A 17076-nucleotide genomic window follows, 5' to 3' on the forward strand; every position below is an offset into this window, starting at 1 on the left:
GCCGCCGCTCCCCCCTCCCCCCCCCTCCCCGCAGCCCGTCACGCATCCTCACGTCGCGACGTCAGCGGCTCGGCCCCCCACGGAGGTTCCTGATTGGCCGGCCCGAGCGGCTTTCCCGCGCGCTCATTGGCCGGGGCGCTGCGGCGCGTGCGCGGGGAGGGCGCGCCGGCGGAGGCCCCGCCCCCCCTGCCCCCCAGCCCCGCCCCCCGGGCCGCGCCGAGCGCCGGGCACCAACGTGGAGCGCCGCGGCCTCACCCCGCCGGGCGTCGGGCGGGCGCGCACGGGCCCGGCTCCCCGCCGCTGCTAGGCGGCCGCGCTCGCTGCCCCGCGCCAGGGGCGGCAGGGAGGCCGCTGCCCCGAGCTCACCGGTTGGCCCGGGCCGGCGCTGCCCCCGCTCCCCCTCTCCTCGCCCCGCCGGTGGGAGCGGCCGCCATGGCGGAGACCGAGGAGAGGAGCCTGGACGACTTCTTCGCCAAGCGGGACAAGAAGAAGCGGAAGGAGAAGAGCAGCCGAGGCGCCGCCGCTGCCTCCAGCGCCTCCAGCGCCGCCTCCAGCGCCGCGGGGGCGGCCGCGGCGGCCGGGGGAACCCGCCCGGCTGACGGCGGCGGCTCCGGGGCCGCTGCCTCCAACAGCGGCTCCGCCAAGACGGCGACCAAGGTGGGCCCGGGAGCAGAGAGGGGGGGGGGGGGGGCGAGGGGGGGGGGGGGGGGCGAGGCGGGGGCGGCGCGGCCGCTCCGTCGGGGCGGCGGTGGGGGAAGGGTCACGGCTTCCTCCGGCGGCTCGGGCCGCGCCTTCCTGCCGGCAGAGGGCGCCCCGCCGCCGGCCCGGGGAGCGGCGCCGCCCGCCCGGCCATGCGGGCCGCCCGGGGCCCTCGGGGCGGCCGGGCTGCCGGGGGGGCCGGCCCGGGCGGGCTGCCGGGCGCCTCGGAGCGCGCTGTGTGTCCTCGTCCAGGGGTGCAAGCGAAGCCGGTTCCCGGTCTGCTCTCCTGTGCAGCCCGCCCTGGTGCCTGGGGTTTGGCCCTAGGCCACCCGGGCGTGTGGCCCGTGGCCATAAGCTCGCCCCGGCTCTGCAGGCAGCGCACGCCGAGCTCCTTGCCTCCCTGCCGGGAAGGGCTTGAGGGGCCAGCACATTTGTTGTGCCGCGTTACGGCGAAGCGACGAGAATGCAAGAGACGCTCGAGTGCTCCTAGTTGAGTCAGTGCCTTACAGCTGCCCGTGCTGCGTGGTTTTAAAGTGGTTTTAAGAAATACTCTGCTGCTGTTTCCTGGTGCTGTTTAGCCTGGGGAGCTTGACACCTCCAGTGGTGGCTTTTTAAGCAGACCGAGGTCAGTGGTAATCATTCAGCTGGTCCTCCGTTCGTTTGCTTCTAAAATAATACTTTGGTTTTGATTGAAGTGTGTCCTTGGATTAGAAATGAAGATCTTTAAATAGGAAAGGTACGTTAGTTTATGATTTTTACGTGGAAGCGGGGATATAAGAAATGAAAAGACTTTAGAGCTGTGGGCTCGTGCTCTTGCCTTCAGCAGACGGTGCAATAACGTGAGGTCACTTTCTACTCTGATGTTATATTAAAGCAGGTCAGAGTTTTCCTGTGAGATGTTGATAATGGAGAAAATCCTTGGACAGGGCTCTTGAGCTGTATTCCCAGCTGTTCAGCAGAAAGGGGGCTGTGCCGTTGGCAGACCTTGCTTGCAAGGTTTTAATATTTAAAGTAATGTGACTGCGTTTCATGTTGAGTGTAGTAATTATGTGCATTGCTAATTGGGCTGCGTGTGTCTTAAAGCTAGGAACATGAAAGGGCTGCTTATCTGTTGTGGTCCATTTCTGGACTACCTTAATACCCCCAGAATCTTCTTATTGTACAGTAGGACAAAATTGGCTCCACTTAGGTGGGTCCATCTTTCCCCAAGCACGTAATCAAATTCTGGTTTTAAAACCTTATGTTGGTCTCCAAAGACTAATATTTTAGTATTTTTTGTGTACTGTGGTTTCGAAGCTGACCTTTTTACTACTATAACAACAGTATTAAGATAACAAGAAAGGCTGTAAATGTGGTTGTGAATGTGAAAAAGTCAAATTACCAATGTTAATCTTTGCCATAAATCCACTGTAAGCTATTCCAAATGTTCTTTACTGTTTGGCTTAGGAAAAGGGGTAATGGAAAAGTAAATCTAAAGCTTCATGTGTGTTTAAGCTGTTGTAAAAGTTTTACTGTTAGTAAAATGGAGAGAGGTCTTGCCCTTGTGTTTCCCTGGTCTTGACTGCACAGTCCTGTTCCCTACTTCGAGTTTTGGCTTCCTGCTGGATTTTTACTGAGGTGGTGTGGTTTTCTTGCACTTGAGTGTTTTTGCGGAGGCATTTCTTAGCTGTTCTAGTGAGTGAAAGTCAGCTCACAAGTGCACCCTAGGTGACATACAGGAAGTAATGGGAGAAGGGAGTGGAATTCTTTCCCCCATTGGCAGTGGTGCACACAGACAGGTTTCCCATGGAACTGCACCTTTGCCCTTCTTTTTCTTTGTGTTATCTTGGTTACATTCTTCTTTTCTACTTTCAGTGTAAAGAAGGTGACAACTTATATTTTTTTTTCTCTTCTTACAGGAAGAGGATGATTGGAAGGAGTTTGAGCAAAAGGAAGAAATCGATTATAGTGGTCTTAGAGTTCAGTCCATGCAAATAAGGTACTACTTTTTTTTTTTTTCTTTTTCTCTCCAGAATAGTAATTACCTATGTCTAAAAAGCATGTTTTTTTCTTTAGAGCTGCCTCTATGGAATCCAATTAAACAGGGGTTTGATATGATTCTGCTAGTATAGGAGTTTGCTGCATGGAACTGACTGTTCTCTGCAGATGTTTGCTTTATTTTTTAAATCTCTGTTGATACTCTAGGTCCATCTGTTTTGGTCAGGACTCAAATTTTTATTGCAAATGCTTAAGATTCCCCTCCATAAAGATAGTAAAGTAGGAATTTTGCTGAGAGGAGTGCAGAATAGTAATTCCCACTTAATCATTTGACTGCTGTAAAGGTATCTGACTCAGTCTATTCAGTCTGGGAAGTGAATTCCTGAACCATGGAATTTTTATTTCAGAAAACCCCAAAAATACAGTTGGTAATACCAGTGTCCTATGGCAGGATCCCACAGGACTGCATTTATGAGTCTGCCTTTTCATTAGGTTGTTCTTGTAGTCTGGTCCAAAGTAAGTCTACTTAAGTCTGTCCTGGTTAAGAAAAACATTTTTTCAGGTCAGAAAAAGGATTTTTATGATCTCGTTCTTAGACTGAGAATGTAAAATAATCCTCATTGTCCAGGTATTGATGATGTTCAGAATAATGCCATCTTAAAATCATCTTGTGACTAGTTCAGCAGATGCTTTCTTTCTGTTTTATATTCTTTGATTAATTTTAATTTTTTACACACACAGACCCTCTGTTAGTGAACTTGTCCTTTTAGGCTGTTTGCACTTATTTGGTCCACAAGCTCTCCATACCTTTGAAATGTCACAGCAGATAAACACGTCTGAATGGACAAGTGACAAGTGGGCTGCTGCTTCACTGACTACTCGTACTGTTTGATTGAAAAGTGAGCAGTTTGGTTTTCCAGACAAAGGCTGGCATTCTGAATGCTTTTGATGCTGTGGCAGATTTTCAGGCATGTGAAAGTTTGTGCCACAGGATTTTGTAACTGCTCCGTTAGTGGATTCAAGGGGAGGGTAGAGAAGTAAATGGAATTAAAACTCGGTGAGGTTGTGAATTCTGCAACTCTGACAGTCTCTTTGCTGAAAATAAGACAGTGTCTGGCAGGGGTGGGACATTATGTTCACCTACTCTGTTCTAGCTAGCTTGTAGGCATCTGCTTTTGACTCTAGTTTGAAACAGGGTAGTGATGTGCTTAGGCCCTTGGTCCAGCTTACTGTGTTTGTTACTCTTATTTGGATGAAAAGTGAAAGGCCTTTTGATTTTCTGAAATTATAGGTATTTATAACTGTTCTCCGAGTATTACTTTTGCAGAAAGCTTATTTGATCATGATTAGTAGGATTTAGTGTTGTTCCAGATTTCTCCTGTATTCACACTTTGCTGCTGCTGTTGAGATCAGTGTCTTGTTTTTTAACACCCTCCATGTATGTCCTGTTATACCACACAGCTTTCTCTAGTAGCTTTGTGTAAGAAATTATTTTTAGTCTCTGACTACTTCTGTGCAAGATAAAATAATCCAATTAAAATACAGTCAGGCTTTTGCATGCAGTTCATCTTTTTAAAGTGGCATATTTTTCTATCTGTATTTTTGATTGCCTGCTTTAAAAAAATAGATCTGAGTTTGTAGGGTATGATAATATAAGTGGAGTGGGTAATACAAGTATGGGCATGGGTTATAAGTTATGTAAGCTATGTATGGATAATATAAGAGTGTTTCTAAGGTGCTGTGGTTACAGGGAAAGGGAGCTCAGAGCTTGCTTTGTGTCACTGCTTTTCACATGTCTTCTTTTTGACTAAAACACTTAATGGAAGCTGGACTTGCAGGCCTTTCCTGCTTTATATTCTCGTCACTTCCAAATGCATGACTGTCTTAGTAAGAAGAAAGTCTTTTTAGCTCAAGATAAGAAATCAATATATTTGATCACTTAGTACAGTTTGAATTTGTATTTTTGGGGAGAACTTTTTTCCTTCTCTGTTGCCAAGTTATGTAACTGTGCCACAAGTTGTTCGGGTGGAAGTACTAATGCAGTGGTTACAGGACTAATGTAGCCTGGTTAAATTGAGTGTCTTCAGTGCAGTAACCATGAGTGAAGTCTCATCTGTGGTGACTGTGGTATCTCTGGCAAGTCTTAAACCGCAGTTTATAAAATGCAACTTAGTGTTTGTTTTTTTTTTATAATAGTGAAAAAGAAGATGATGAAAGTGAAAAAAGAGAAGAACCTGGTGAAAACTGGGAGGAGACTGGTGGTGTTGTAGACAGATCATCTGGTCCTTGGAACAAGTCGGCTCCTGCTCCAGCACCTGTCATTGAACCGACTGGTAAATTTAACTCAGAGTTGTTGCTTTTTCCAGTTGGAAACGTATCATGTTGAATTGGGTTGCTCAGAGGGTAGAGCTCAAGGAGCAGTTCCTATTCAGGCACCTTCTGACGTATTGATGGTTTGTTTGACATACTAGCAAATGAGGAGAATTTCCTTTGAAGGGATCTGAGGAACTGACTGGATAGTACTGTCAGATACTTTAAACATGAGTGGAGTTTTTCTATTTCTGACTGAAAGTGAGGAAGGAAAGCTTTCCATCTTTGAAGGAGATTCCTTTATTTTGCAATCTGCAAAATACCTGTTGGAAGCATTTCTGTTGATCTAAAAATACAGTTTTGACCGCTAAGTAGATGCTCAGCCAACATTTGATGTCTAATAAAGCAGTTCTTGAGTAGAGTTCCATGCTTAGTAGTATGCTTTCCAATCAGTTCTAGGGTACAGAGAGCATGACATTGCAAAATTGATTTCTTAACTGAGATAGGACTTCAGGTTTGATTAAATGAGGTTTATTAGCATTCATCAGAGATAAACTGCTTAGCCATGACATGAGTTCAGGTAATTGTTTTTGAGAAATTCGTTAAAAAATGGCCTGCTGTGTATTTTGTTTGTGCAGGCAAGGAGGTAAAGTTAATCAGTGTTATTTCATTGGTAGATTACCTTAAAAATGAAGTATTTCTGTATTCCCTTCTGCATTTGGAGAGGTGCTTTAAGTAAGATTTGGTTAATATATAATTATGTGTTTAAATCTTTAGTTTTAAATATAAGCTGCTAATAGATTGCAAATAATAAACATGAAGTTTATTAAACAACCTCATCAGTGGTTTTGATTCACTGACCTTTGTGAGGCAATACACTGGAGCCATATTTTAATTGGATTACTAAGTATAACTTAAATAAGGTGACACCTGATTTCCTGCCTTGTCTAAAACACTTGCTTCCAGAGCTTTAAGAGGTGCAAAAACATACTTGTAAGATTGTTTTCTTCTGTTGTTGTTTGGGGGGTGGTTTGTGGGTTTTTTAGATAGGAATGCCAGCTTCAGTCTCCTGTCTAAATCTTGTTCTTGTACCTAGTTACAGAAGCCCCTGAACCAGTCCAGACGGGGGGGGTGTACCGGCCGCCTGGCGCCAGGGAGGGCGGCAGGCCACGGAGGGCACAGCAAGGACCACCAGAGATCTATAGTGACACGCAGTTCCCCTCACTGCAGTCCACTGCCAAGCTTGTGGACAGCCGAAAGTAAGTACATTCATTCCTTCCCTAAGAGATGGGGTTTAACTGCCTCCTCTGGGTGCTTAGTTTGGCTTAGGGCTTAAGCCTGTGTCTTTCCACAGAGGAAAGGAATAACTAGGAGATTATTCTGTTTGGCAAAGAGGTATAGGAGACATTTTGACTGTGTTTTCCAACTCTAGGAAGGGCTTCCCATGAGATGATTTTCATAGGACATAGCCCAGTGAGATAGCCAAACAGGACAGCTAGTTACTCCTTTTCTTTGACTTGCTAAAGGATTTCCCTGAGCAGAATATGTCTGCTCTTGACAGCATCTAGTTCCCTGAGGTACAAGCCATGGTGAGTCTTGGTTTCTAGAGTCAGTAGACTTGAGTAGGGGGTCTTGAGCATACTGCCTTCTCATTAGAGATGTGAAGGTAAGTTACATGGAGGAATGGAATTTAACACAGATGTGCATAAAGAAACTTGCTGTTGGAGCTGTGTTTTACAATGATGAACTGCCCCGTTTTGATGAAGTGTGTTGTATTTTGTGGTGCTCAAGACTTTGAGTCTCACCTTTCTATTGAGTTTTGACATTCCATAACCTCATTCCTTAGAGAAGGAATAGCTAGACCAATACCTAATTCACTTGAGGCTTGGGTTTTTTTCCAGTTGGTGGTTTTTGGGGCTTTTTTTTTTTGTTCGTTTTTATTCCCATTTATATTTTTAATGCTTGCTGTGTTACTGACTAATACAGCCTAGCAGAAGCTTTGCTGCTTATTTTTTGGTATGGCTTTGTCTGCTTGGCAAGTGAGATGTGCTGTCATTGATGCATTAGAGTGTGAATGGTGCAAAATGAGCTAAGATGAAATTCTGAGTGAGCATTCTAGGAATGGCTTTCTGCTTTCTAAAGCCTATTTTTCATAAATGCACTTAAATGTAATTCTGAGATTGCTAGTACTGAAATTTAGAATGTAATCTGAATTGTACTGGGTGATGAACTTGATTTTGGAGATAAAGTTTTACGATTTGCTTGGGAATGTTTAACTGTTCTGTTAAAACTAGATCTTAGTGTTCTATGTTCATAATGTTTTTGTTGGGATGGGGTGGAAATCAACTAGAAATTCGCAATTCACAAGCCAGTGATAAGATACTTACTGATTACATTTATTTTCCCTTAGGGATAAAGAAATGGAGAAGAGCTTTGAAGTAGTAAAACACAAAACTAGAGGTAGGGATGAGGTCTCAAAAAACCAAGCACTTAAACTTCAGCTAGACAACCAGTATGCTGTGCTTGGAGATCAGTAGAGCTGCATACACATTACAATTAAGGAATGCTTTTTTGGTAACCCTTCTACTAAGGTAACTAAACTACAGCTAACGGCTATGATGAACATGCCACCTTATTTCTGCTGGATCTACTGCAGCAAGTGCAGACTGCTTGACGTAAGTGATTGGTTCTGCTGCACTATGGAAGCATACTATGTTACAACTTCTCCATTGGATATGGGGCAGATTAATATCAATGATTGAACAAGAGTCATCAGTGTTCTTTAGTTGCTCAGAAAGATACCTACAGCCAGTGGTCATTTCAAAATCTTTTTATGTTCAGATACTGAGCCTTCGTAAAGGTTGACTACCTCAGACTTGCTGCACTCATTGTGGACACCATGTGGATCACAACTTCTGGAAGAGAAGGTTACAGCTGTTTTAGTGGCCATCTGAAACTTGAAACCAGCTCTACTGGATTCCTGTCAGAAATCCTGCAGAAGTCAGCCATTTGGTTCCAATTTGCTATAACAAAGATTTAAGTGACCTTAATGACAAACCTATTCCGTTCCCCTTCTGAGGAATCCTGTCATGTGTAGCCGTAGCCTACTAGAGACTCCTGGAGCGTACCATACCACTCATACTATCCAAGTATAACAGAGCTGTAGTTTGTTTACCTTTTTAGATAGCTGTGCTGAAGTAACTGCAAAACAAATTGAAACTCATTCAGTATCAGATTTGAGGAATTATGGGTTTGAATGATCTGTTTGCATTAGCCATTTTCACAGTTGTCTGTTTAAGCATTTTTTTAAATTGTGTTCTCCACAAAAAAAAAAATGCCTGCCTTGTTTCTGGTATCAAATTGCAGCATATTTAAATAATGATGAGATGTTGTAGTGAAATAGGGTCTCTCCTGGTTTTTTGTCATAGGGTTTGTCTTTCTCACCCTAAAGCACTAAGACTTAAGAGTTCTGATTTGACACAGAGGTATCCAGACTCCAACGACAGTCTTGTTGAATTTATCTTCTAAAAATGAGATACATGGCAGTAGCGACACTAGATAAATTATCCTCTATTAAAAATAGTAATTGTTGAAGGGTAATGGTTAAATGATAACCAAAATAACTTTGTATGCAGAGGGATAACTAAAGCTGGTAAGCCTTATTTGGCTACTTCTGTGAAGAATGCAGGCTTTTTGAAGCAGAAATCCTCTAAGTAAAGCTCATAAATGGTGTTTATTCAAAGTCAGGAAGTTTAGTATTAATGGAAGGCAGTGACTTCTAAGTTGTTGTCATCTCTGACTTCGTTTAGTGGAAGCAGGCAAAATAGCCCTGGTACACTAATATAGGGCATTGCCCTTAAGTCTGATTTGATGAACAAAAGCTGTCAAGTACCAAAAGTGTCCTGCTGTAACTGTTTTTCTCTTCTCTGAATTCTTAAACCAGAAGCAAAATGAAGTACAATAGTGGCATGCTCCAGTGTTGAGGTTTCTCAGAGTAAATGCCAAAAAATAGACCCAACATCTGTAAGAGTTGCCAATGGCAAGAAAAATAAGGGAACAAAACAAAGCTTGCTTATGTGTGTGGGAGTACTGTCTTATGTGCAGAAGATGAAGGTAGTGCAGGAGTTGCCTATTGGTGTACCCTTGGACTAACTGCTGACTCGCTTTAAATCTACTTCTCTGAGGCCAATGGGAATTTTGCTTGTTGACTTCAGTGGGGCTGGGGTTTCACCTGGTTCTTTTGTGCAGAGTAAAACTGGCCTTGCCCTTGCAGAGTTAACTGTCTATAAAACTTCTGCTACAAGCTGCTATTAAAGAGAGGGCTCAAGAGACTATTCTTAAAGTTGGAGACTTCATTTGGAAACAAAACCCCACTGAAAGACTGATACCAATACCTTGGACTCTTAGCCATGTATCTTCCTTGAAAGTACATTGTTGCCAGCAAAACCATTGATCTGTTACTAAAGATTTATGTGGAATTCATGGTAAATGGACATGTCCCTTGATGTGGTAGAAGCGTGAAGTCTTAAAACACTTCCTGATGCTCTAAAGTGATTGTAATCACCAGTGCATGGGAATCATGTTTTAGTCTACTGTATGAAGGGTAGATGAGACTGTCCATTGTACTGTCTTTATTTGAGGTTTTGGGCATGAATTCTGGCAGTTCAAGAAAACCCTGTAACAGTTTCAAATCAAATAAAATGGAAATATACATGGATTCTGGAGTCTAATGAATCTTTACCTTTAGTTCTAGCTTGTGACCATACTGAAGAAGCACAGAACATTTGCATCTCATGAGGGACAGGCTATGGAGTGGGCAGTCAGCCTTATGGTCAGATGGGCTGTGTTTAAGAGCTTACAGAAGTGCATATTAACATGACTTATTTAGACACAGAAGTTTAGTTTGCTGCCTATCAGAGTGTCTTCTTACTCTCACCATATAGGACTGGATTGAGATTGTGAATGAAGCTTTGTTTTGCTTTTCACTTGAAAGTAGCAGTGCTAAGTTAAAGTATGAAGAAAACAAACAAAACTTCTGGTTGATTGCTGTCACCAGAGTCCATCAGATGCTGTTAACTAAAGGTTTTATTTGGCAGGCTTTCTTAAGCATATCATTCCAGGTTCTTTCTGGAGACATTAAGGGAAAAAAAAATCAGAAATGCAGAAGAATTCTGTAGTACAGAATGTTGAACTATTTAAAAGTGTTTCTTGTGTTAAATATTGCTGCCATTAACTATCAAAATGCCAGTTGTCAGTAACAATAAATTGTCTGGCATGCCTGAAATTTGAAAGTCCTGTGTGGAAGCTCAGTGTGCTTTTGAGACTCTGAAGTCCAGCTTTATCTGGTTGTTGTTGCATTCAGTCAAGACATGCTAAGAATGTCCATTTAATTCCTTCAGAATGCTTGTTGAAGGCTCATTCCATAAATGAAGGATTGTCAGTTGTAGACCTGAGATTCTTGATACCAGTCAGTAAAAGGTGGTTGCGTGCTGCTTCAGGAACTTCGTAACCTGTACTGTGGTTTTATGATGGGTTTGTTATTTTGAATTTCAGTGTTCCGCTTTACTTTCTTTTGCTTAAAATAAAGACACAGTCATAGTGTTACCAACATACTGGTAGAACATGTAAATGTTCAGTACTTACTGGGGAAGGAACAATTTGGATTTGTGGTTCTCAGTGATATAGTCTGTATTTAAGGAATGCTAAAATGCCAGAAGCTAGATAATTTTAATAAAGTTGGACTTCACAAGTGCCTGCTGTAGGAATCTGGCATCTGTATTTACTTGAGCTGGGGGTAAATGTAAGAGGGGATTAGTTTTGCCCCCCCCACCCTTCCCCTGGTTTTGCTGTGCCACGTCCCATTTTAATGGAATTTTATTTAGGAATTGACGACTAAAAGTGACTATTTCCTGCTACTTCGGTTAGCTATCTTTACTAGTCTTGTCCAAAGTAACTCATACAAAATTTAGGAATAGATGAATTTTTAGTGGTACAAATTGTGTTAAGAGACCTGACACCACAGGGACCAGGATTTTTGGTATTTGATTGCAACTGTTGGCTCTTAGAAACTCTTTCACCACAACATGGCTGAGACAGCTGTTTAGGTCAATATAAGTTTGATAAGGCTGCACATCCTGGAGTTTCTGATCTTTGGCAAGAGTTGAATCTTCTTTCTGATTTCAGCCTGGTTGAGCAGTTGAAAACTTGCTTGTGGTTTTCTGTCAAATACCATAACTAAAATGGAGCAAATGATTCTTTTTTAGACTTACTTGTCTTTGTGTGCTTAAAAGGTGCTCCTGTTTTACATGACCAATTTGTATCAGAGGCCAAAGAAACACAATTTTACCAAAGTCGCCTCAAGCACTTATCCTAATGAATAGCCACAATCCAGATTTCATCACGACTGTAACTTAGTTCCCAAATTATCTCTTTGTTTTTAACTTCTAATTTAAAAAATTGTTTTAGCAATAAATACGGGCTTTATTTAAGACTGTAAGAAAATAATGTGTAATAATTTCAGATACATAAATTAAGTACATACAAAGTGGGAGGAAATCTGACATATAGTTTCTGACAAATTCTTCAGAAAAAGTTTAAAAGTCATCTTGTCTATATTGAGGTTAATAGGAGACCCTGCAAGCTCCAGCAGATGGAAGAAGAAATGACAGCTGAAAACAGAACTGAGGAGTCTAACACTGACTTGGATAAGTCATAACTATCATGTATCTAGAGTTTGGCTTCTGAAAGACCAAGTGCGGTTCCACCATCTTCTGTTTGAAGTTAAATAGAGCAGGAAGGAAGATGTCTAAACAAAAAAAAAAGAGTGGGAATTATGCAAATGAAACAGGAGATATAAGAAGAGAGTGCTTAAGGCCGTTTTCTAAATCAGAGTATTAAAAGCATAGCCTGAGGTAGGGATTGTAGTGTAAGTTCTTGGATAAGAGGAGAGGTACTGCATGGGTAAGAGCTGCTTTCACAAGTGACAGATGTGTCTGCCTTTAAATCAGAAGTGTTTGAAGCACTTGGGGAAGGCATCCCACTTCATCTTTTCCCTTTGAAGGAAAGAATCAGGAAAACCTGTCCAGAGAGAAGGTAGGATTTTGCTTTGGCACAAAGCTGTCTAACCTGTTGACTGAAGGGAGAGCAGAGAAAGGGCGAACTCAAAGATAGTTCAGCAGTCTTATTAGGAACTAACTTGTTTCATATTTAAGGAAACTTTCACTTTTGCATGATAAAAAGCTGAGACACTGATTCAGATTGCTGTGAAGACTCCCTTTTTCTGTGAAGCATCTTCTAATGGTACGTATATCATGGTATTGTGTTCAGTTGCTTAGAATGTATGTTGATATAGTGAGGTTAATGAAGAGCCACAGGCTGCTTCACCAGAACACAAGTATTAAAAATGTATCACAATATTAATGAATCACCAGAAAAGTAGTCCATCTGGAATACTGGAATGGAAATGATTAAAATATCAAGCCTATTTTGTAGCAAGAACATAGGATCAAGAGAGGGGGTTTGGGCTTTGTTTTCCACTGGGCTGCTGTGTTAACTTGAGGTAATTTAGTTTCACTTTGCCTCAGTTTCCCCAGCTGTATCAAAAAAACACCAACAACCTACCTCACAGGGGTGTTGTGAGGCCAAAGCTGTTCTTCATCAAGGGCTGGGACTGATGGAAGGTGCCTAAAGATTTTTATTTAAAGATCTTTATATTAGCTTTAATTACAGTATTTTAGTACTACTTTGGGAAAGGCATATTTCTATAGAATGTAATATTCTATTTAAGTATTCTGTTCTTGGACTTACTTTAGTGTGTATGGGTAAGGAAAAAGTTCAGGCTGAACACTGAACTGGTATTTCCTCTCTTCAATTATCTGTGCCATTTTTGTTTTTACATTGAATACATGAGAACAAGTATTGCTATATTTCATAAACCCCATGACTGAAATAAAACCCTGCTCATGGTTGATAGCCATGTCTTGTAATGTGGCTGCTTTCATGTTTGTTCAAATCATGTGAACCAGGAGTGTTCACTCTTGAAGGTATACATCTGTGCTAGGATACTAACTGGTATTTTGTAGTAGAAATGTAGTTTTCTTCCCCTCTTCACATGCAGACACACATTTGTCCTACTCTTGATCCTTTCCCCTATTTAAATTGAAGTAGTACACAGGTACAATGGAAAGATGGGAGAGGTTAATCTTCAAACCTTTTAAAATCTGGTACTAAGGCAGGCTGTGGAGGAAAAATATTAAGGGAAATAGTTGCCCATTAAGAGGTTTATGTGAAACAGATAAATGATCAGAAGGTAAAGCTTAGAGAGATAAATAGAGGGATAGGAAGGAGAGGAAGGAATAGAGATACAGAAGAGGTGATTACCCTATTTACTGTTATCTCCTGTTTTATCAGTTAACTGCAGCTGAAGGAACACGAATAGTTTTTATGAATATGCCCTTGTCTGCTGTTGCTGGTGATTTCAAGGTTCATTGCTCAGCTTTTACAGTGGGCCTCCAAATGGGAGCAGAGAACATGATGGTGGCATGAATGCAGACAAATTAGAGCTCTGGTGAGCACTGGACAGAGATGAGGCCCAGCAGCTATCTTCTCTTACTGGTATTTTTAGCATTGCAGCACCTCTAAGACAGTTGTTAATGAGCATCAGCTGTGACAATTCTGTCAGAAGTGATTACTGTTAAATTTGAACAAACTATTGCAGTTGCTTTAGAGGAAATGTTGAACTAGCTGAATAATAAGCACTGAAGAATAACAGGGCGGGCTTTTTGGAACAGTTATGGTGATGTTGATGGGTGGTACTGAGGTCAACAGATTGGTAGGTGGCTTAAAAAGACTGAGGTGTATTTCCATGGTGGGGAGGAGAATTACCCTACGATGTGTTTCATCTTTTCCCCTCTTAACATACTGCTTTGGTCTTACTGTCTTTGCAACTACAAAGAGCTGCTTCTGTAATTCTTTTATTACCTTCCTCCCCGTATTTTTCTAGTATGTCACTTTTTCAAGGTCCTGATGAAACAGCACATAATATTAATTGGGAACATCTAAGAGAAATAATATGCTGTAATATTGTTCTGTCTTTAATGCAGCCTAACATCTTACTCGCTTTCTTGACTACAACTACACATTGAGCAGATGTCTTCATCAAGCTGTCCATGGTGATGCCTAGATCGTCCCCTTGAAAGATCACAACCAATTCAGAGTCCACCAGAGCATGTATGAGTGGTTTAAAGCCTTTCCAGTATTCATTGCCTTGGGTTTGTTCTCTGTTGGACGTTCACTTGCCACGGAATCACCACGTTTACAGAGCTGGTTAGCCTACCCTGGCAATCACCATCTTCCCCAGTGCTGACAAACCTTATAACCTACTATGGGCATTGGCTTTTGCCATCTGATATACTGAAGTCTTCAGGTTCGTGTATATAATTCCCTCTTCTTGCCAGTAATAAGCATGGCATGCTCTTACTAACTTTTACTCAACGTGATCCTTTCTGTTGTTTCTTGTTTCGTATCTTCTGTATTGAATTTGCTTTATAGCTCAGTTACAGCATTGAAGTCATGGAGTTATTACTGTCGGCTTTATTCCAAATCATTTGCCCAGAGAAAACTGTTAGTTAAAATGTTCACATAAGCTTTCTTGGTTTTAATTAAAACAAATCAACTCATTCTGTGTATCTTTCAGAGTATGTACAACCATAACAATGATTCAAACCATAAAAACAGGCTGATAAAGGAGAACAAATGGATTGAGAAGCAGGTAAAACACACGTGAATTTGATCTCCCAGAGCTTAACTTCATTTGTTTCAGTAGAGTTATTTCTATCACTTGAGATCAATTTCATTAGACCTTTACTTGAGATCTTCTCACTTGGAAGTCCAGATACAACAGCCAGAATCTAGCACAAGTCAACAAGCCCCATAGCAAAATTGTTTTAAATTTCTGGGTTATTCTGCTTTTTGTTTGTGGCAGAGATGAAGCAGATGTGCTCTCTGACCAGGAAACCAGATGGACTCAGCTGTGCTTAGTCTACCTGTTGTAGTATTTGACTCATCATTGAAATTAGACTGCAGTATTTGAGATGAAGATGAGTGCAGCAAGGAGGAAGCAGGCTTAGTCTTTGTGGTTTGTTTCATCTCTTCATGTTCTCGTACTTTAGAGATTGTACATTTGTAAATAAGGTTAAGTCTTTAAATGCTGACTGCATTTACCAGTAATGCTACATTTATAAATACAAAGGAGGTGTTATAAGGGAAGACCCAAGCCTGGTAGGATGTGAAGCCTACCACTGAATAGCTGCATTGTCTCAATATCATAATACTGTATCATATAGAACAGCTGCTTTCCAGGACTAATTCCAGGAATAATGAATGTACTTTGGGTTTTGCATACAAATGAATTTTGTTAGGTGTTCTGTTACACCAATTACTAGTATTTAGTCAAAAACAATTGTGGCTGCTGGGAGTTTATAAAGCTGGCAAATTGGAGCTAAGGTTTTTGTTAATTTTGAGGGGCCAGGGGAATACAGCATATTCAACAGCTGTTAGAATGTAGTATTTCGTACCCTCTCCCATGTATCTGTAAGACTCATCTCTGCTGCTACACTCGACCAAAGCCCTGCCTTGCCACTGTAAATTCTTAGTGTTACCCAGTAACCTTTAGGACTAACTAGGTCTCTTGGCTGTGTCTTTAATCCAGGAATTGGGTAAAAGGCAAACTGACATGACCATGTTTTCCAGATAACTGGCTCTGCTTTTTAATTTTTTTTTTTCCTGCAACTCAAAGCCCATAAAAAATCTCTTTTTTTGACATTTCCTCACCCTAGAGTATTCCCTTCTTTTGTTCATCTGTATTATTACTATGCCAAGGATTCCTAGTCAGGAGCCTGAATTATTCAGCTCTATAAGCAAGAACTGAGTCTTTATGATGCTGTATTTCTTCAGTCAGGGCTTTAGCATCACAAACATGGCTCTGTCTCTTGCAAAACTGCTAAGCAAGTAAGTGTGATTTCCTGGAATCATTTAGACCTAGACCTTCCAAGGCTTCAGGGGAACCCAGTTCCCACAGAGTACAGCAAATGAAGGCAAGAGTAGTGGTTGCAGTACAAAACAGTTCAGCTGTGAAAAGGAGTAGGACAGTATGACTGGTAACATGCTACCTGAAACAAAACTGTCTTACCTAGACAGCAGGGTCTAGCCTATAGCATTTTTATTTTTGTAATTAAGAGATGTGAGTGAAGAATAGTAAGAGGACAGCGCTGTGAGAAAAAAATGAAAACTGAATTTGCTTTCAACTATGTACCAGAATGTCTCACCACCAGACAACCTGGAGAAATGAAGATAAGGCCACTTGAATACTTACTGTAGTGTGAAATGAAGTGATACTGTCTCTCTGGGAAAATGGTTAGCTGAGAGCCCACTGAGCACAGCATAAACTGCTTCAGGAAAGTGGAGTACAACACAATCTACTTCCAAGAATCCCTGCGTGGCCCCACAGTAAATGCAGGAACCTAATGGTGCTTGTATATTTATATGTTTATGGTCCTAATTTAAGTTCAAAACCTGAACTATAGTAATTTTTTTTACCCTGGTTTACCTATCATGGCTTCTGCATATGACAGTATCTCACTGTGCAGTGCACAAACCTATTGTCCTTTTATCCCATGATAAGACTAATGGTATCAAACTCTGTAAAGCACTTTTGCCATGTTTCCTGTGAAGAAAGATGAAGAAAATAAATTTATCTTAATAGCACCAACTGAATTTATACCTCTAAGTTTGTCTCACTGTTTTTGTGTCCATCCCATCTCTTCTTCTCAGTTCAGGACAGGAGAGGGGCTGGCTCTGGCTCTAACAGCTGCTTTCTGCTCTTCCCCCCAGCTCACAGTGAGTACCAGGATTCATAGCAGCTGCAGGAACTGTGTGTCTCCAAGTCTTCTTTAAAGCTTAGCTAAGTGGGTCAGGTTTCTTATCTGTAAAGTGCTAATAGCAGCACTACTGTTCCCCAGCAGCTTCTTCTGAGGACTGAGAAGAAAAAAAGTCACACACCCTTAGGTGTCATCCACTGATAGCCACACCTAT

At 41.8% G+C, this 17076-nt stretch overlaps 1 protein-coding gene across 3 annotated transcripts; it reads left to right on the forward strand.

Moving 5' to 3' along the window:
- Positions 1 to 207: 207 nt before the first annotated feature.
- Positions 208 to 16758, forward strand: CDV3 (CDV3 homolog). 3 transcript variants are annotated; one of them, XM_051612930.1, is made up of 5 exons: positions 208 to 657; positions 2598 to 2677; positions 4873 to 5009; positions 6083 to 6245; positions 14088 to 16758. In XM_051612930.1, exons 1-5 carry the CDS (start codon positions 433 to 435, stop codon positions 14110 to 14112), a joined length of 630 nt encoding a protein of 209 aa, XP_051468890.1. In that variant the 5' UTR covers positions 208 to 432; the 3' UTR covers positions 14113 to 16758. The 3 variants fall into 3 exon arrangements, with proteins under 3 accessions (XP_051468890.1, XP_051468889.1, XP_051468891.1); XM_051612929.1 differs by lacking the exon at positions 14088 to 16758 and adding an exon at positions 7397 to 10751; XM_051612931.1 differs by lacking the exon at positions 14088 to 16758 and adding an exon at positions 7828 to 9703.
- The last annotated feature ends 318 nt before the right edge of the window (positions 16759 to 17076 follow it).

This window comes from Apus apus, chromosome 2 (assembly GCF_020740795.1).
Source record: "Apus apus isolate bApuApu2 chromosome 2, bApuApu2.pri.cur, whole genome shotgun sequence".
Classification (NCBI taxonomy): Eukaryota; Metazoa; Chordata; class Aves; order Apodiformes; family Apodidae; genus Apus; species Apus apus.